Raw genomic sequence first — 21,821 nt, forward strand, 5'->3', positions numbered from 1 at the left:
TTTTTGTTAGCGGGCATAATTTATTTGCTATGGCCTCTGTTATGTTGTTCCAGGAGTGGAGAGCTGAGTTGGGAGAGGAGACGTCAATGAGTGGGAGTTCTAAGGCCAGCTGTTTGCTGAGTTCATCTGATGAGCAGGTTTTTCTGTAGAGAAATGAAGGTTGAGGGAGGTGGATTTTATTGGATTCCGGTGGAGATTAATGTGTGGTCTGACCAGGGAACCTGCTTACATACTGGGTGGGATGAATGTGTGATACCCGAGTTTACAAAGATAAGGTCCAAAGTGTGACCCGCTTTGTGGGTAGGTTTGTTTATTATCTGCTTGAATCCCAAGGCTGACATGGCGGCGAGGAAAGCCTCGCAGCTGGATGAGCCTGTGGGGATGTCGACATGCAGGTTGAAATCTCCGAGGATTACAGCTGGGGAGTCCAGATTTATGTGTGATGCTGTTATTTCAACAAAGGTGGAGGGATCTGTTTCCATGAGGCCAGGTGGGGCATACGCAAGGAGAATTTGTAGTTGGGCTGATTTGTAGAGGCATGTTTCCAGTTTAGAGTTGGATTTAATTGGGTATTGTGCGAATCTCAAATCTTTTTTGGCTGCTAGGAGTATGCCCCCACCCCTTTTTTTTCTGTCAGGGAAGGGAGAAAAAATCGTAAGTATGTGTTGGTAGCTGATTTATTATTGCTATGTCCTTAGGTTTAAGCCATGTTTCTGTTATGGCGCAAATGTCCGGGTTCTCGTCTAGGAGAAGGTCATTGAGGACCAGAGATTTCTTGGTGAGGGATTGAGCATTAAACAAAATCAGGGAGAATAAAGTGAGGCCCAGGATTAGGGTAATCGGTGAGATCATGATGGGAATGAGAGATTTGTAGGTGTGGGAACGGGATAGCAGAGGTAATTTTCCAGTGTAGAGTGTATTGTGATGGAGAATCGGTATTGGGAGACCAGGAGGCATTATGGCCTGTAGTGTCCTAAGAGATGACTGTTAGAATGAAACACACATACACACTCTCTCTTTCTCTCATACACACCAATCACCTCCCTGAACAATCTCTCTTTCTCTCATACACACCAATCACCTCCCTGAACAATCTCTCTTTCTCTCATACACACCAATCACCTCCCTGAACAATCTCTCTTTCTCTCATACACACCAATCACCTCCCACACACACACACACACGTCACCTCCCTGACCAATCTCTCTTTCTCTCTCCACACACACACACACGTCACCTCCCTGACAATCTCTCTCTTTCTCTCTCTCTCTCTCACACACACACGTCACCTCCCTGACCAATCTCTCTTTCTCTCACACACACGCACACACGCCACCTCCCTGACCAATCTCTCTCTTTCTCTCACACATACACACACATCACCTCCCTGACCAATCTCTCTCTTTCTCTCTCTCTCACACACACGTCAACTCCCTGACCAATCTCTCTTTCTCTTTCTCTCTCTCACTCACACACACACACACACACGTCAACTCCCTAACCAATCTCTCTTTCTCTCTCTCTCACACACACACACGTCACCTCCCTGACAATCTCTCTCTTTCTCTCTCTCTCTCTCACACACACACGTCACCTCCCTGACCAATCTCTCTTTCTCTCACACACACGCACACACGCCACCTCCCTGACCAATCTCTCTCTTTCTCTCACACATACACACACATCACCTCCCTGACCAATCTCTCTCTTTCTCTCACACACATGCACACATACCAGTCATCTCCCTGACCAATCTCTATTTCTCACGCACACACGCCACCTCCCTGACCAATCTCTCTCTTTCTCTCACACATACACACACATCACCTCCCTGACCAATCTCTCTCTTTCTCTCACACATACACACACATCACCTCCCTGACCAATCTCTCTCTTTCTCTCACACATACACACACATCACCTCCCTGACCAATCTCTCTCTTTCTCTCACACACATGCACACATACCAGTCATCTCCCTGACCAATGTCTCTCATGTAGATAAGCAGCTGAATTAGCCATGCTGTTTGGGTACGTCTTCTGTGCCACTAGGTAGTGGAGCTCTCTAAGTATAGCAAAGTCTTTCAGCCAGGTACTCCCTCTTATATCCTCTCTGATTCACCTCAGGCTCCTTAGTCAGTTTTTTTCCGCGCGGCAGTTGGCACACGGAGCTCTGCTCTCCTGTGAGAGAAAACTTCTGAAATAAAAAAAAGGAAAGAAGCCAGTGAAAATCCTCTTCAAACAAACAGCAAATTGAAGAATGCCACGTCCTGGTTTCAGATTTTTGCTCTTGTGGTAAGATTAGGTTGGCCACTGATGGCCACAAGTCCTGTTATTTGTCTCTGGGACCTTCCCACGACCAAATTAATTGTGCGGACTGTGGACGCATGTCCCCACGTGCCCAGCGTCAGCGGGCAGCGAAAATATAGGACCTTCAATCCAAAACTTCAGGTTCCTATGTACCTTCTGAGGCTTCAGTAAGGTCATCACCAGGACCAAAAAGAAGAAAAAGGTCTCCTTCATCGAGGAGAGCTTCCTCAGTTGAGTCCCCCAGGTCAGAACACCCACCGTTGCTTAGCTGCGAAAAACCGGGGAACGGTGCCGGGATGCGTCGGTGGGATCGCCGACGGACTCGACGCATCGACGGCCAGCAGTGGGATGCGGCGCACCGACGCAGCAAAGGATGTTCGCATCGAAGCACCAAAACACGTCCGACGCACCGACACACGGATGCCTTTGCGTCGAAGCTGCATCGTTCCGACGTAACAACTTTACCATCGATGCACTATTATTCCTGTCTCAACATCACATATAATAGGTGCGTCGTCGACGCATATCGGCGCACAGCCGACGCAAATTACACCCAAACAGCATAAGAAACACCATTCGGGCCATAAGAGGCAAAGAGAAAAATATCTCCTCTTCCAAATTTAGAATCTGATTCAGAGTTTTTTCTATTTATTTATTTTTATTTTTAACATGTTTTGTATACCATATATTCAGTTTTGCCATCATAACGGTTTACATTAGGAGAGTGACATAGTTTTAACAAATACAATTTAAAGATAAAGTTTGGTAGCAATGGGGGTAAAAGAGGGTTAGATTATATAGGGAAAATTTAGATTTCTGTTATAGAGTTCTTGATTTGATTAGTCTGTCATAAGTTGATAGGATGGTGTCTTTGTTTTCTTTGGAGTTGTCTGGTTGGGAGTTTGTTGGTGTTGATAGTTGAGATCTTCTGAAAAAGCTCTGGTAAAAAGCCAGGTTTTGGTGTCAACTTGGGTTCTTAGATTTAGGGGTAAGGCGTTCCATAGCGATGGGCTGGCGATGGATATACCTCTCTCTCGGGTTGATACTAGGTGTGTGATTTTAGCATGAGGAATTTTGAGGAGGCCTTTATTCATTGAGCGAAGATTCCTTTTTGGAGCATGTAGTTTAATGTGTTCAGTTAGCCAATGGTTTTGTTGTCCTGTGATTAATTTATTGAGGATTGATAAAACTTTGTATTCTATTCTGTGTTTAATTGGGAGCCAGTGCAAGGATATGAGAGTAGGTGTAATGTGATCTTGTTTCTTTGTTCCTGATAGAATTCTGGCAGCTGCGTTCTGAAGAATTTGTAGTGGATGTATGGTGGTAAAAAGGAGGCCGAGGAGTAGGGCGTTGCAGTACTCTAGGTTTGCAAAGAGTAGTAGTTGCAGAACTGTTCTAAAGTCATTTTGAGTGAGGAAGGGTTTTCTGAGTGTCAATAATTTGTGGTAACCTTCTTTGATTTTATATGTTATATGAATTTTGTAGGATAATTCATTGTCGATTGTAATTCCGAGGTTTCTGGCATGGTCAACAGGACAGATTATTGTTTTTGGGTTTTCTATTTTGAGTGATTGTCTGGGTGAGTTGTTGATTTTTTTTGTCGAGAATGATTAATTCAGTTTTATCAATGTTGATTATGAGTTTTAGGTTGGAGAGGCATTGCTTGATTTTTGAGAGATAAGAGGTTATTTTCTTGTAGGTTTCTTCTAGCGTATTTTGGATTGGGACTAATATTTGGATGTCATCAGCATAAAGGAAACGAGTCAAACCTAGACTGATCAGTGTGTGACAAATAAGAGATAGATGTTAAAAAGTGTTGCTGACAGTGCAGATCCTTGTGGGACTCCTGTATTTAGATTCACTTTATTTGATAGGTTGTTGTTAAATATTACTTGAAAACGTCTTTGGGATAAATATGAGGTGAACCATTTTAGAATAGTGCCTGGTATTCCTATTTCAGAAAGTCTGTCAAGTAAAATGGCATGGTTGACTGTGTCAAAAGCGGCTGACAAATCCAGGAGTATTAAAATATAACTTTGTCCTTTGTCGAATCCTCGAAGAGCTGTGTCATTAAGAGAAAGGAGTAATGTTTCCGTGCTTAAGTTTTTTCTGAAGCCAAATTGTGTGGGGTCAAGTATGTTATTTGTTTCTAAGAAATCTGATAGTTGGGAGTGAATGATTTTTTTCTATGATTTTTGCAGTGAAAGGTAGGTTAGATATAGGTCTGTAGTTTTGGATGTTTTCAGGATCTAGGTGGCTTTTTTTTAATAGTGGTTTGATGATTGCAGATTTAAGGCATTCAGGATATATCCCTTCAGTGAGGGAGAGGTTTACTATGTCCGTTTAAAGATTTTATAATTGAGATATCAAGTAGTTTAATTGTTTGTATGGGATGCTGTCAATGGGGTGGTTTGCTGGGTTCATTTTTCTGATTATTCTTTGGATTTCAAGTGTTGAAGCAAAGTCGAAATCATTCCAGGTTGATGTTATTTCCAGGGGAGGTGTAGGAGGTTGGATGTGTGAAGTGTTGTAGATGTTAGAGTTGTTTAATAGTTTTCTGATTTTTTTTTTCAGTAAAGTATTCTGCAAAGTCGTTGCTATTACAAGTGTTTGGAGGTGTTCTTGTTTCATTGGGTGATTTGATGAGGTTTTTTACTATGGTGAAAAGCATTTTAGGGTTCTGTTGGTATTTGATTATTTTGGTTGAGTAGAATTCCTTCTTTGCATTGTGGATACGTTTTTTGTAATTTGCTAAATGGGATTGGTATGCATTGAGTTATGGAGAGGTTTTATTCTTTCTCCAGAATCTTTCTTTTCTGAGTTCTCGTTTAGCTGATTTTATGGTATCGTTGTACCATTGATTGTTATATTTAGGATTCTTTAATGTTTTTGTGATTGGGTTTGGTTTTTTTGCCTCCTCATATCTTATATCATATATATCTTATATCATATATCTTTTATATGATATTAATTTATTTAACCATTTTTATATACCGAGCTTCGTTGGGAACATCACCTCGGTTTACAGGTAACTTAATACAGCAAAAGGCTTTACATTGAACAGGTAACAAAATGTAGGAACATGTTAAGGAATAAAATGGAACAGAAAAAAGTTAACTATGTAGAGGGTGTATATATTACAGACAAGGGGGTCTATATTACAAAATATGAAAATATTACAAAATATGATATATCATATATCTCATAATCATATTTTGCCTCCTCATATCTCACCCACATCTCCTACCTCGCCTGGAACATCTGAGTCTATAAGTTCCATTGGGGCATCAAGTCCAGGACAATCTCAAACTTCTCCAGGGAATGGTTCAGAAGAGGTAATCCCTTTGTCTCTACCACCAAGTACGGAATCAACACAGGTACCGTCCACTTCGGGTCTCGCTACTCAGGCCATGACCCAAATCACCAACATTCCTTCTCAATTTCTACAGTCAGAAGAAAAATCAAATATTCAAACCCCATCTGCTACCTTACCATCAGTTCCAGTGGTTCCTGTCACACCAGGTCCAGCACCCAAGGTGCATCCAGTACCACATTCATCCCCACTTGAATATGATACGGATACCTCTGCAGACACTTCCACAGGTTATCCGTCTGACCCGGCAGAGATTCCTCCTGAACCATCTTCACCCTCAAAAGACTTATCTTGTGCTCAATTTATAGAGAAGGTTGGAAAATTTCTAAATGTAGAAACCAGGAAATTGCCTGATCCACGCCAGGAAATGATGGGCATACTGAAGATTTTTGATGCCCCCAAAGAACCAATAGCCCTTCCACAGCATTCTGTTCTGAGACAGCTGATAGAGAGATCCTGGGACACTCCATTGTCCATGCTTCCATCTTCCAGGAAAATTGATATAAAATACAAGATGAAAGATTCTGCCTTTCATACTTCTTCTCAGCTTCCGCATAACTCTTGTCGTTGTCGAGTCAGCAATGCAGAAGGCACGAAAATCCCGTATTCATTCGAATACACCACCTCACAAAGATCATAAACTGTTGGATGAATTTGCAGTGAAATCCTTTAACTCAGCAATGTTAAATACGCGAATTCAGAATCACCAATTTTATATTACTCAGTACCTGTTTGACAATTTACAGGCACTTAAAACAAATCTTCAACAGAGTTTTCCAGATATCGCATTGCCTACTCAATATCACAGCATGGAGGAAGGCTTAAGGCTCTTGTTAAGAATAGTCTATGAAGAACATAAGAAAATGCCATACTGGGTCAGACCAAGGGTCCATCAAGCCCAGCATCCTGTTTCCAACAGTGGCCAATCCAGGCCATAAGAACCTGGCAATTACCCAAAAACTAAGTCTATTCCATGTTACCATTGCTAATGGCAGTGGCTATTCTCGAAGTGAACTTAATAGCAGGTAATGGACTTCTCCTCCAAGAACTTATCCAATCCTTTTTTAAACACAGCTATACTAACTGCACTAACCACATCCTCTGGCAACAAATTCCAGAGTTTAATTGTGGGTTGAGTAAAAAAGAACTTTCTCCGATTAGTTTTAAATGTGCCCCATGCTAACTTCATGGAGTGCCCCCTAGTCTTTCTATTATCCGAAAGAGTAAATAACCGATTCACATCTACCCGTTCTAGACCTCTCATAATTTTAAACATCTCTATCATATCCCCCCTCAGCCGTCTCTTCTCCAAGCTGAAAAGTCCTAACCTCTTTAGTCTTTCCTCATAGGAGAGCTGTTCCATTCCCCTTATCATTTTGGTAGCCCTTCTCTGTACCTTTTCCATTGCAATTATATCTTTTTTGAGATGTGGCGACCAGAATTGTACACAGTATTCAAGGTGCGGTCTCACCATGGAGTGATACAGAGGCATTATGACATTTTCCGTTTTATTCACCATTCCCTTTCTAATAATTCCCAACATTCTGTTTGCTTTTTTGACTGCTGCAGCACACTGAACCGACGATTTCAATGTGTTATCCACTATGACGCCTAGATCTTTCTTGGGTTGTAGCACCTAATATGGAACCTAACATTGTGTAATTATAGCATGGGTTATTTTTCCCTATATGCATCACCTTGCACTTATCCACATTAAATTTCATCTGCCATTTGGATGCCCAATTTTCCAGTCTCAGAAGGTCTTCCTGCAATTTATCACAATCTGCTTGTGATTTAACTACTCTGAACAATTTTGTGTCATCTGCAAATTTGATTATCTCACTCGTGGTATTTCTTTCCAGATCATTTATAAATATATTGAAAAGTAAGGGTCCCAATACAGATCCCTGAGGCACTCCACTATCCACTCCCTTCCACTGAGAAAATTGTCCATTTAATCCTACTCTCTGTTTCCTGTCTTTTAGCCAGTTTGCAATCCACGAAAGGACATCGCCACCTATCCCATGACTTTTTACTTTTCCTAGAAGCCTCTCATGAGGAACTTTGTCAAATGCCTTCTGAAAATCCAAGTATACTACCGGTACATCTACCGGTTCACCTTTATCTACATGTTTATTAACTCCTTCAAAAAAGTGAAGCAGATTTGTGAGGCAAGACTTGCCTTGGGTAAAGCCATGCTGACTTTGTTCCATTAAACCATGTCTTTCTATATGTTCTGTGATTTTGATGTTTAGAACACTTTCCACTATTTTTCCTGGCAGTGAAGTCAGGCTAACCGGTCTGTAGTTTCCCGGATCACCCCTGGAGCCCTTTTTAAATATTGGGGTTACATTTGCTATCCTCCAGTCTTCAGGTACAATGGATGATTTTAATGATAGGTTACAAATTTTTACTAATAGGTCTGAAATTTCATTTTTTAGTTCCTTCAGAACTCTGGGGTGTATACCATCCGGTCCAGGTATTTACTACTCTTCAGTTTGTCAATCAGGCCTACCACATCTTCTAGGTTCACCGTGATTTGATTCAGTCCATCTGAATCATTACCCATGAAAACCTTCTCCATTACGGGTACCTCCCCAACATCCTCTTCAGTAAACACCGAAGCCAAGAAATCATTTAATTTTTCCGCGATGGCCTTATCTTCTCTAAGTGCCCCTTTAACCCCTCTATCATCTTAACGGTCCAACTGACTCCCTCAAAGGCATTCTGCTTTGGATATATTTTAAAAGGTTTTTACTGTGAGTTTTTTTGCCTCTACAGCCAACTTCTTTTCAAATTCTCTCATAGCCTGTCTTATCAATGTCTTACATTTAACTTGCCAATGTTTATGCTTTATCCTATTTTCTTCTGTTGGTTCCTTCTTCCAATTTTTGAATGAAGATCTTTTGACTAAAATAGCTTCTTTCACCTCCCCTTTTAACCATGCCGGTAATCGTTTTGCCTTCTTTCCACCTTTCTTAATGTGTGGAATACATCTAGACTGTGCTTCTAGAATGGTATTTTTTAACAATGACCACGCCTCTTGGACATTTTTTACTTTTGTAGCTGCTCCTTTCAGTTTTTTTCTAACAATTTTTCTCATTTTCTCAGTTTCCCTTTTGAAAGTTTAGCACGAGAGCCTTGGATTTGCACACTCTTCCTCTTCCAGTCATTAAATCAAATTTGATCATATTATGATCACTATTGCCAAGTGGCCCCACCACCGTTAACTCTCTCACCAAGTCCTGTGCTCCACTGTGAATTAGATCTAAAATTGCTCCCTCTCTCGTCTGTTCCTGAACCAATTGCTCCATAAAGCTATCCTTTATTCCATCCAGGAACGTTATCTCTCTAGTGTGTCCCGATGATACATTTACCCAGTCAATATTGGGGTAATTGAAGTCTAGAAATATACAGAAGCAACCTTGCACATCAGCAAGTCCAGAAAGTCAATGGTGCAAGTAGAAGGATAAAGTCCCATTCATTAATATGAGAATTTTATTGAACAGAAGTTCATAAATCATTCATTCAATACGGCAACTCCATACGGATAGCAACAAAGAGGTTAGGGTCCCCCGACACGGTCCCGTGTTTCGCGGTGGCTGCATCGGGAGGGACCAGAAAAGTGTTTACTCACATCTGCAATATAATATAATATACAATAATAAGGAGTGGAACAAAGACTGCCATAAAAATTATACATGTAAACTGCACATACCTATTAGAGTTTCCTCAGGAGCGCAATCGCCCTCTGATTTTCACAAACATTTAAAGAGCAAAAAAAGGCGCGAAGGGCAACTCTCGCGAGATGCTGTAATTAGCAGACAGACACCTGAGGTTAGGGTCCCCCGACACGGGACTGTGTCAGGGACCCTAACCTCTTTATTGCTATCCGTATGGAGTTGCCGTATTGAATGAATGATTTATGAACTTCTGTTCAATAAAATTCTCATATTAATGAATGGGACTTTATCCTTCTACTTGCACCATTGACTTTCTGGTAATTGAAGTCTCCCATTATTACTGCACTACCAATTTGGTTAGCTTCCCTAATTTCTCTTACCATTTCACTGTCCGTCTCACCATCTTGACCAGGTGGACGGTAGTATACCCCTATCACTATAGTCTTCCCGACACACAAGGGATTTCTACCCATAAAGATTCAATTTTGTATTTAGTCTCATGCAGGATGTTTAGCCTGTTGGACTCTATGCCATCCCGGACATAAAGCGCCACACCTCCTCCCGGGTGCTCCTCTCTGTCATTGCGATATAATTTGTACCCCGGTATAGCACTATCCCATTGGTTATCCTCTTTCCACCATGTCTCTGAGATGCCAATTAAGTCTGTCATCATTCACTGCTATACATTCTAATATAGAAACATAGAAACATAGAAATGACGGCAGAAGAAGACCAAACGGCCCATCCAGTCTGCCCAGCAAGCTTCACACATTTTTTCTCTCATACTTATCTGTTTCTTTTAGCTCTTGGTTCTATTTCCCTTCCTCCCCCACCATTAATATAGAGAGCAGTGATGGAGCTGCATCCAAGTGAAATATCAAGCTTGATTAGTTAGGGGGTAGTAGGGGTAGTAACCGCCGCAATAAGCAAGCTACACCCATGCTTATTTGTTTTAACCCAGACTATGTTATACAGCCCTTATTGGTTGTTTTTCTTCTCCCCTGCCGTTGAAGCAGAGAGCTATGCTGGATATGCATCTAAAGTGAAGTATCAGGCACATTTGGTTTGGGGTAGTAACCGCCGTAACAAGCCAGCTACTCCCCGCTTTGTGAGTGTGAATCCTTTTTTCTTCTCCCCAGCCGTTGAAGCTATGCTGGGTATGCGTGAAGTATCAGTTTTTCTTTTCCCCTGCCGTTGGAGCAGAGAGCTATGCTGGATGTGCATCGAAAGTGAAGTATCAGGCACATTTGGTTTGGGGTAGTAACCGCCGTAACAAGCCAGCTACTCCCAGCTTTGTGAGTGCAAATCCTTTTTTCCACATTTCCTCTTGCTGTTGAAGCTTAGAGTGATGTTGGAGTCACAGTAACCATGTGTATGTTTATTGAATAAGGGTATTGTGTCCAGGCAGTAGCCATCATTCTGGCGAGTCACCCACTCTTCATAGACTCTTCATAGACTTTGACATCTCATTCGGAGGTTCAGCAAACGCTTTGGCTGCATGCCGTCTCGCATGGCTTCGATCCAGCACTATACGAGACGATGTCTATGACAAATTAGCGAATTTGCTATGTCATCCAGACAACCTTTTCAGAGATAAATTCACGGAAACAGTATCAAAGCTTAAGGAACAGAAGACGGCTGTCCTTTCCTTAACTTCACCACATCAGCCATCTACTTCAAGAAGGCAATACACTCCTACAGGGTCATACCGAAGACCACCCTTTAAGTCTTATAAACCATTTTCATACTACAAACCTCAACCCTACTAACCTTCAAGGCAGCAGCCATACCAACCTTCAGCCTCTCGGCAAAGAACAAGGGCTTCTCGCCTGCCTAGACAACAGGCTGACCCTCAGCCCGCGAAAACTCAAACCAGTTTTTAGAAATAATTCCGCCACCGTCCCATCACCCCACGGTAGGAGGCAGATTATCGAACTTTCTTCCCGCCTGGACTCATATCACATCGGACCAGTGGGTATTATCAATCATAGCTCACGGTTACCAACTTCATTTCTCATCCCTCCCAACCTTTCCACATTGGGTTCCGCAAAAACAAGTAATATCTCACAAAGAACATCTACTGAAAAATTCAGAATCTTCTACAGAACAACTGCATTCAGAGGTTATCTTCCCAACAATCCCGTCTGGGATTCTACTCCCAATATTTCCTAATTCCCAAGAAATCAGGAGGACTGCGTCCGATATTGGATCTTCATTCTCTGAACAAACATCTCTACAGGGAGAAATTCAAAATGACTTCTCTCAAATCCATTCTTCCCTTTCTTCAACCAAAGGATTGGATGTGCTCCCTGGACTTAAAGGATGCCTATGCACACATTCCAATGCACCCCAGTTCCTGGTGCTACCTATGTTTTCAGGCGGACAATCAACAATACCAATACAAAGTTGTCCCATTCGGCCTCTCCTCTGCCCCCAGAGTATTCACCAAGTGTTTAGCGGTGGCGCACCTTCGTCGTCAAGGGGTGCAAATATTTCCTTATCTGGATGTATGGCTCTTAGTAGCCTCCAATCACAGCCTGTTACGGGCCAATCTCCTACAAACTATTTCTTGCCTAGACAATCTAGGCCTTCTTATAAATTATGAAAAATCACATCTGCAGCCCACTCAAACTTTACAATTCATAGGGGCCGTCATCGATACGATACAGGACAAGGCTTTCCTTCCCCATCCGAGAGCAGTGGCTCTCTCTACTCTGGCTACAGATCTCCTTCAGACTTCGATAACATCAGTTCGCCATATTCTAATTCTTCTTGGCCACATGACAGCTTCCATATATGTAGTCCCTCATACATGACTCCACATGAGTCGCCTTAAATGGGGACTGAAAAACCAGTGGAATCAATTCCTCCATCCATTATCCACTCTCATTACCATGACAAACAGTATGAAAACAGATCTTCAGTGGTGGATTTCTCCATCAGCACTGCAGACAGGGGTACCATTGAGACCATTACGACGACATCTAATACTCACCACAGATGCCTCCCCCAAGGGTTGGGGAGCTCATCTAGATCAATTGACAACTCAAGGTTTATGGTCGACATTCGAGAGGACTCAACACATCAACCTACTGGAGCTCAAAGCGGTCAGAAACGCCCTTCGAGCTTTCGAAGAATCTCTTCGAGGGAAGATAGTCATGATTCACATGGACAACCAAGTCATGATGTTTTAATAAACAAAGAAGGAGGGTCCGGTTCTTGGAACCTCTGCAAGGCGACAGTACACTTACTGGAATGGGCTAATCAAAGATCAATATCTCTTCAAGCAACTTATCTGCCTGGAATTCAGAACACCAGAGCAGACAAACTCAGCAGGATATTTCATCCTCATGAATGGCAGTTGGACAGGGAAGTAGCTCACCGCCTATTCATGGTTTGGGGTCACCCCTCCATCGACCTTTTTGCAACAGAAAGCAACGCACAGCTGGAAAACATCTGTTCAATATACCCCAGCTCGAAAAGAATCACGTCGGATGCCTTTCTCGTGAGTTGGTCTCACAATCTACTGTATGCATTTCCACCAATACCCCTCATCTCCCACACCATACAAAGATGCATAGAAGACGAGGCCGATCTGATCTTAATAGCACCAGCTTGGCCAAGACAACCATGGTACAGTTTCCTAGTTCATTTATCGATATGCAACCCCATTCCCCTGGGAAACAGCCCTCAGCTTCTAACCCAGGACAAGGGTCTCTCCTACATCCTCTTCATTCCTCCCTTCATACCTCCATTTACTTTATAATGAAGGTCTGGCAACTTCCTCACTCAGAGTCCATCTAAGTGCTATTGCAGCTTACCATACTTACCTTAATGGAGAACCCATTTCGTGTCGTACTTTAGTCTCCAGATTCATGAAAGGAGTGTTATGCTTACGCCCTTCATTGCAAAATCCACCAGTACCATGGGACATTAACATAGTGATCGAACAGCTAATGCTTTCCCCCTTTGAGCCATTAGACACTTGTCACCTTCGATACCTCTCATGGAAAGTTCTCTTCCTGGTTGCTTTAACTTGCGCAAGAAGAGTAAGTAAACTGCAAGCACTAGTCCACTATCCACCTTATCTGCAGTTTCACCATGACAAAGTGACTCTTCACACTCACCCAAAATTCCTTCCAAAGGTTATTTCCAGTTTTCACATTAACCAGACCATAACCTTACCTATTTTTCATCCAAAACCTCATGCAAATGACAATGATAGAAAACTCCACACTTTGGACTGTAAACGTGCCCTAGCCTACTACAAGCAGCACACTTCTTCACCTAATAGACCTTCACAACGTTTTTTATCTTTCAACCCTAATGCACAAGGATGTCCAGTGACTAAATGGACTCTTTCCACATGGATTTCAAACTGTATTCAATTTTGCTACCAGCAACGGTCACAAAATTTCTTCCAATCCAAAAGTGCACCAAGTTTGTGCACTGGCAGCCTCGATGGCCCATCCCCGTGAAGTTCCCATCATAGACATTTGCAAAGCTGCAACATGGTCATTGCTGCACACTTTCACATCTCATTACTGTTTGGACAAACAAACTGTAAATGATGCAATAATGGGTTGGACTATCCTACAGAAGAGCACATGTGCATCGCATATATAGCCATCATAGGAACTGTCCGCCTAAAAACTTTGTATTGAGCTAATTACCAATCAAAATACATGACAGCTCAATACCTCAGCTGGGGACTCCCAGACAGCATGGCTAATTCAGCTGCTTATCTACCTGAAAAGAGCAAGTTCGCTTACCGTAAACGGTGTTTTCCGTAGATAGCAGATGAATTAGCCATGCTGACCCACCCGCCTCCCCGAACTGTTCCAGCATGACCTGCACTTGCTTTATTACTGACTGAGGAGCCTGAGGTGAATCAGAGAGGATATAAGAGGGAGCACTCGGCTGAAAGACTTTGCTATATTTGGAGAGCTCCATCACTTAGTGGCACGGAAGATGTACCTAGACAGCTTGGCTAATTCATCTGCTAACTAAGGAAAACACTGTTTAAGGTAAGCAAACTTGCTCCACACACACAATCACACTCACTCACACTCACTCACACACACTCTCACTCTCACACACACCTCCCCTGACCAATCTCTCTCTCTCTCACACACCTCCCTGACCAATCTCTCTCTCTCTCACACACACCTCCCCTGACCAATCTCTCTCTCTCACACACACCTCCCCTGACCAATCTCTCTCTCTCACACACACCTCCCCTGACCAATCTCTCTCTCTCTCACACACCTCCCTGACCAATCTCTCTCTCTCTCACACACACCTCCCTGACCAATCTCTCTCTCTCTCTCTCACACACACCTCCCTGACCAATCTCTTTCTCTCTCTCTCTCTCTCACACACGTCACCTCCCTGACCAATCTCTTTCTCTCCCACACACTAGTGACTTTCCTGAGCAGTATCTTGCTCTCACATGTTTTCTCTTACTTACACACCTAAACACATTCTCTCATACACTTATACACATGCTGGCTCACTCTCTCTGTCTCACTCACTCACCCCCACCCCCACCACACATGGCAGCTACAGCAGAAGGTAGCCTGTATGTTGCTATTAAAAGCAGAGTCCTGACAGGCTAGAAACTGCAGCAGGAATGACCTCACCGCCCCGCAGTGGTAAGGCAGCACTCAGCTGATTGCTTATGCTGCTATCACGGCACAGAGCAGTCAGCCTAGTATGCAATTTTATGTCTTTTCTTCTCCCCACCCCAGCCTTTTTTTTTTTTTTTTGCAGTTTGCTTATTATTTTTTTTAATGTTTTCTTGCTGATGTCGCGCTGGCGATAGGGGAGGTCAGAGCTCCGAACTCTGCAGCCCCTCCGTACTCTTGCAGCCCCTAGCAAAGTGGCCAGCCAGCACCGATATTCAGGTCCGGGCAGCTGATGGATGGATTTCCCCAATAGCCACTCGGCAGGAAATCCCGGTGGCTACATTCTCAGCTGACTGCTCTGTGCTGTGAAGATCGCAGCATAGGCAAACTGCTGAGTATAGCTGGTCGGGAAGAGCCTTGGGATGTGATTACTGCTGCATGGCCTTTTCTTCTTCCCGCGTGCCCGGTAAACATCACTTCCTTTTCCAGGCCACAGGGGCAGGAAGAAGAAAAGGTCACGGTCCTGTTGCCGGCTTCCAAAAAACACTGCTGCCGTTCCCCTCGGCGCTTGAATGTGCTGATAACCCGAGCAGGAACGGCAGCAATGCTTGTCTCGCTGAGGTGAAAGGGGGGGGAAAGCAGCGAGTACGCGACACACCGGTTGAGAACCACTGGTGAAGAGTACTGTAATCTACTTGATTCAAGGTGCTATACTGTCCTTTTCTTTAGTAGTGTTTCCATAACTTTGCTCTTTTCTGAATCTAGACTGACAGGTGCGTAATTACCTGCCAACTCCTCCTTCCTGCATTTGTTGAGTGGAGCTACATTTCCTTTCCTTCAGTACCATAACATATTACCTGTTTAGAAAGACAAGTTAAACAGTTGTGAGGGGTATTCTTAGGACAACTGAGTGCTAAGAGTACCCCTCTGTGGTGTACCCCATCAGGTCTTATTGTCTTACCTACTTTTAGTTTTGATTGTATCTTAAATGCTTCCTTTTATATAAATAGATTTGTGATCATTTCACAATTTTGTCCCTGTTTCCAGTCTTCACCTATCTACTGCCTCTTCTGGATTAGGGTTGTGCAGTGAAAATTTTATTTCTTTTCTTTCATTTTTTGTTTGATCATTTTTAATTAATGAATTTTAGTGCACGCTATTTTGAAATAGCACATGCTAAACAAATGAAATGGACTATAATGAAAATGCATATTCCTGTTCTCTGTATTCTGAGCAGATGAATTTAAGACTTCTGGTTTTTTGTTCACTTCTTTATTATCCACACTTCCTTTTCTTATCTTTACTTTTCCTTGGTGTTTTCTCTTTTGTTATCTCCTTCTTTTGTAAGTTGCACAATTTTTTTTTCTTCTCATGTCTCCAAGATTGTCAAGAATGTGGCAGATGGTAGGAAAGTTTCCTTGCCCCAGGATAAGGTTAGGCCTAAGTATTTTTTTTTCAGTTTCCTGGAAGAGAGTTTAGGAGGCAGCAAATATTTTTCAGTTCCCAATCCAACTTTACCAAACTCTTCATAGGGAACAGTCCCTGTGGTAGGTGATGTGCCCAAGGAATTGCCAGTCAAAAGAAGATTCTGAGGATGCTTCATTTGGGAGGATAACTTCCAAACTGGAGATATTCCATCTTGAGCTAGGATGTAATCTGATATTTCAGAAATTCATAACTTCCACTCCATTTTTTTTTGTGGGGGTCTACATTCTCAGGGATGAAATGGAAGCCTTAGCTTTTTTAGATATGGTTCTCAAATTTAAACTCAGTAAGCCAATATCCTGCCTGGCAACTGATATGTTTATTGAGCTATTTTCAAAACTCATTTTAGTCTTAGACTTGTTTTAAGTATGCCTTAAAATCTTTGATGCAGGCAGTCAGGCCTGGAGTTTTTCTATTTTTTCCCTCTGGTTATGTAGGATTCTGATCTGCATATTCCTGTAGCCAAATGCCACTAGAAATCAGATTGCATTGGAGGAGCAGCATTTCTCCTCCCCTCCCCCCTTTTAGGCTTGCATCAGTTTTTCAGCAGGGTCCTAGTGACTTTCATTGTAGAGCTTAGGATGTAGGATCTCTGTTCTTATATCTGGATGACATTTTCATAAGCTTTCAGAGAGAAGATATCCCTATTTGAAAGTCACTGATGCATCATCAGCTGAGAGAAGAGTTCCCTGGATCCATCTCTTCTTACCTAGGAGCCAGACACTCTGGTCATACTTTCTCTATATAAGATCTTCCTCCTATTAACAGTTCAGAAGACAGAGAATGGGGTGTAGATGAGATGGCATGCAGACTCTGGGCCTTATGATCTCCATGGTAGATATGGTACTCTGATTTATGTTTCACATAAGAATGTTTCAATGTTGGCTAATACATAGTTGACCTATTTGACTTAGTTTATTGATATTACTGACAGACGTCAGAGAATTATTGGCCTGGTAGCTATCCAGATTTAATCTAAGCATAGGCATGAACCTGAATACAGCTTATACTCTTGCTTTGACTCGCAAGGGGTGGGGAGTAATCCTCCTGCATTAGACTACACAAGAGACCTGGACTGTAAGGAAACCACTGCACTTGAATATGCTAGAAATAAGAGCTGCCTTTCTCAATTTGACTAGGAACAAGTATGTGAGAATCAGATTAGATAATGTGGGGACAGCTAATTGAACAAAGAATGAGGAACAAGAATCTCTGCTGAATCTCCAAAAGTTTCATATGCAAAATTACTAAAGTACCTGATTGTAATGAAGCGCTGAAAAACGGAATACAAATAAATATTAAAAAATAAATATAAATTAAAAAAATAAATATACTTTTGAGGCATTAAAATGGAGTGAGAACAAATGGAGCGACATTGAAACAGTTATGTGCCTTGACGCAGCTAATACGAAATGTTGGCAATGTCTGCTTTTGTTTGAATGAAAACAGAGGCAGAGATTCAGCAACATGAAAAGAACTGGTCATATAAAGGTAAGTGCATTAACTGGATTTTGATATAATGAAATAGCCTAAACGTTTTCTAGTTATATACTGCTCAGAGGTACATATTGACGGCAAAAATTGAAACATTCATGAAATTAAATTGAATTGCACATATAGGGCAAAATTCTGCTCTTTTTATGAAATATAACTAAAAAAGATAAAAAAAATTGTTGAATAAAAAAGAAGTATTTTTAGATTTATGAGTGCACCTACTGGGTTAGGATCCAGCTTTTAGCACTTCCTTCCAATGCTGAGGTCTTTTCCTCTGATATTATAATTTTTTTTTTTTTTTTTTGTTAAAAATTAGAGCAGAACGAATAGTATTACATTGGCTGTTGGAGTTCCAACAGTGGCCATTCCAGGTCAAAAATACCTGGCAGGATCCCAAATGGTTGATAGATTCCATGCTTCTTATCCCAGGGACTAGCAGTGGATTTCCCGAAGTCTACCTTAATAATGGTTTATGGACTTTTCTTCCAGGAACTTGTATAAACCTTTTTAAACTCAGTTACATTCACCACAGTTTTCACCACATCTTCTGGCAATGAATTCCAGAGTTTAATTATATACTGAGTAAAAAAGATTTTCTTCTGTTTGTCTTAATTGTATCACCTAGTAACTTCTTTGAATGTCCCTTAGTCTTTCTACTTTTTGAAAAATGAAACAATTGATTTGCATTTACATGCTCCACTCCACTCATTAGTTTATAGACCTATCATATCTTCCCTCAGCTGACTGTTCTCCAAACTGAAGAGCCCTAATCTCTTTAACTCTTCCTCATAGGGAATCATTTCATCCCTTTATCATTTTGGTCGCCCTGCTCTACCTTTTCTAATTTTGCTATGTCTTTTTTGAGATGTGGTGACCAGAACTACATACAATACTCAAGGTGCGGTTGTACCATGGAGCAATGCAGAGTCATGATATTCTTGGTTTTATTCTCCATGCCTTTCCTAATAATTCTTAGCATTCTATTTGCTTTCTTGACTGCTGCTGCACACTGAGCAAAGGATTTCATCATATTATCCGCAGTTATGCCTAGATCCTTTTCTTGCATGGTGACACCCAATGTGGTACCTTGCATTGCGTAGCTGTAATTTGGGTTGCCCTTCCTTACATGCATCACTTTGCGCTTATCCACATTAATGTCAGCTGTCATTTGGATGTCCATTCTTGCGAGGTCCTCTTGTAGTTTTTCCTTCCTTTCTGTTTATCTTATTCGCTAGTTTGAAATCTCTCTTGTGCTTAAACTGTGCTTCACTCCTTGCTCGTTTTTCTATATGAGGCCATACTTGACACCTTTCTGCTGGAGATAACTGTAATCAGTAACTTGCAACTTAAAGCACACTTGCGTATTTGAGTTATAGATTAGTGACCCCCTGCAGCCCTAATGTGTAGCAGGGAAAGCCCGCTGAGTGGTACAACTGGGGTAAAAAAAACCCCCCCAAACCCTAGACACTACTGCATCACAGTATTTTGACTTCCTGATAGGGTCTGAAGGATATTACAAAAAGAGGCTATATGTGGTCATAATATGATAACTGGATGAGGAGAAAGGAATGCTAATATCCTTTCTCTGTATAAAAAAAAAAAGGGGTTGGTCAATAGATTTGCTCATGTGTGACACACAAGACAACTGACAGTTGTTTCTCTTTCTGTTACACTACTGTCACTTATGTACACATTCCAAATGTCACTTTTCCTTCTCTTTTATATTCCGCACATTGGTGACCTCCAGTGCTTGCCTTGACAGGTGGAACAGGAGGATTTTGCAATGGAAGGACATGGCAAGACTCCACCTCCTGGGGAAGAGAACAAACAGTGAGTCATAAATGTATTCAAAGTGGCAGATTCAATGATGTGAAGCATTCCAGTGAAACTGGCTTTGGAGTATCATATCCTTTATCTCTTTTTCTATGTTATATTCCCATATTGTTTTACATATGATTTTGAGTTTTTTGCAATTTTTTCCACTGAGGAAAATGTTTGTCTTTTTCCTTTAATTCTGTGATACTCTAACCCAAATCCATCATAACACTTACCAACTGTCTCCTTTGTCTTCCATTTTACGTGACATACATATATTTTGCTGAGATGGCCTTTTTACATAACATTTTGCTAGCCTTGAGTGCAGTAGAGTAAAATAAGAACATGCCATACTGGGTCAGACCAAGGGTCGATCAAGCCCAGCATCCTGTTTCCAACAGTGGCCAATCCAGGCCATAAGAACCTGGCAAGTACCCAAAAACTAAGTCTATTTCATGTTACTGTTGCTAGTAATAGCAGTGGCTATTTTCTAAGTCAACTTAATTGATAGCAAGTAATGGACTTCTCCAAAAACTTATCCAGTCCTTTTTTAAACACAGCTATACTAACTGAACTAATCACGTCCTCTGGCAACAAATTCCAGAGTTTAATTGTGCGTTGAGTGAAGAAGAACTTTCTCCAATTAGATTTAAATGTGCCACATGCTAACTTCATGGAGTGCCCCCTAGTCTTTCTATTATCTGAAAGAATAAATAACCGATTCACATCTACCCGTTGTACACCTCTCATGATTTTAAACACCTCTATCATATCCCCCCTCAACTGTCTCTTCTCCAAGCTGAAAAGTCCTAACCTCTTTAGTCTTTCCTCATAGGGGAGTTGTTCCATTCCCCTTATAATTTTGGTAGCCCTTCTCTGTACCTTCTCCATCGCAATTATATCTTTTTTGAGATGCGGCGACCAGAATTGTACACAGTATTCAAGGTGGGTTCTCACCATTGTTGTGTCCGTTGCTGCTCAACGCTCTCACTCCGCCATCTTTATCTCTGAGGTGACCCCCTTCGGGTCTGAAGGATGGCTGGCTGCCGCGGTGTCTCCCTCCGGCGTCCCCGTACCGGATCGACGTTGCAGATCTGCCATGTTGCCTGAAGACCTAGGGCGCGCTTGCTCTGAAGTACCAGCAAGGGCGCGAACCTCAGGGGCGTCACCTTGAGATGACGTCATCTGCTTCCAATATTTAAAGGTCTCTAATTCACTATCTAACTGAGTTAGCAAGGGGATTGCTTCGGCTTTTCTCCCAAGCTGCTCTGCCTCCTCGGACTTACCAGAGGTACCCGCTCCTTGGGGGCCTCGCTCTTTTCTTTACTTTCAGATTACAGATAGGGACCGGTACTCGCTCCCCGAGGGCCCATGTTCCTGGACATTCTGAAGATTCTCTACTGCCTGGAAGCTATCACTGCTACAAACAATTGTGAGTTACCATCGCTCTCTCAGAGCTTTCCCTGGGACCAGGTACTCGCTCCTCGAGGGCCTAAACCTTTCCAGCTCCTGAGCTTCCTTGAGACCTTATGTGAGTTTTGTCATCTAGTTCTGTTCATGAACCTTATCTACTCTACCTACTCACTTTCTACAGCTCAGCCATCCTGGATCGCGGTTCCAGTGCCTGAGGGACTACAGCCCTGTCGGGCATATCAGCTCACTACTGACACCTCTGGTGGTTTCCAAAACTTGTTTAATAAAAGAACTAATGTGTGTCTGTCTCCATACTCAAGCCTAGCCGGTGGTCCCTCTCGGGATATCCTCCCGGGGGCGTGGTCATCTGCCACCAGCCCAGGGATTCACCACTACTATCTCAGATTCATAACAGATTGTTAACTTCTAGCTCTAACACAGAGCTTTCCCAACTGATTGCTAACTCCTCACGGAGTACCCTAACAGAAGCGGAATATAACTGAATCTGAGACACTACAAGATAGCTGTCTCCTCCTTCTTAGGAGCCATTCATTCAGATTGCTCCTCCCATCTACGCCCAGCTTTCTTACCAGATTTATTACAGATTGCTAACTCCTCCCTC

General features: G+C 42.2%; 1 protein-coding gene across 1 annotated transcript in view; it reads left to right on the plus strand.

Moving 5' to 3' along the window:
- The window catches only part of TNRC6B (trinucleotide repeat containing adaptor 6B), an 877,462-nt gene that overhangs the window by 60,086 nt on the left and 795,555 nt on the right, over positions 1–21,821 (plus strand). The window contains exon 4 of the mRNA XM_029590231.1: positions 19,734–19,801. Coding sequence (XP_029446091.1) covers positions 19,734–19,801 — 68 coding nt within the window. The remainder of the gene's footprint in view (positions 1–19,733; positions 19,802–21,821) is intronic.

The sequence above is a fragment of the Rhinatrema bivittatum genome, chromosome 2 (assembly GCF_901001135.1).
Source record: "Rhinatrema bivittatum chromosome 2, aRhiBiv1.1, whole genome shotgun sequence".
NCBI lineage: Eukaryota > Metazoa > Chordata > Amphibia > Gymnophiona > Rhinatrematidae > Rhinatrema > Rhinatrema bivittatum.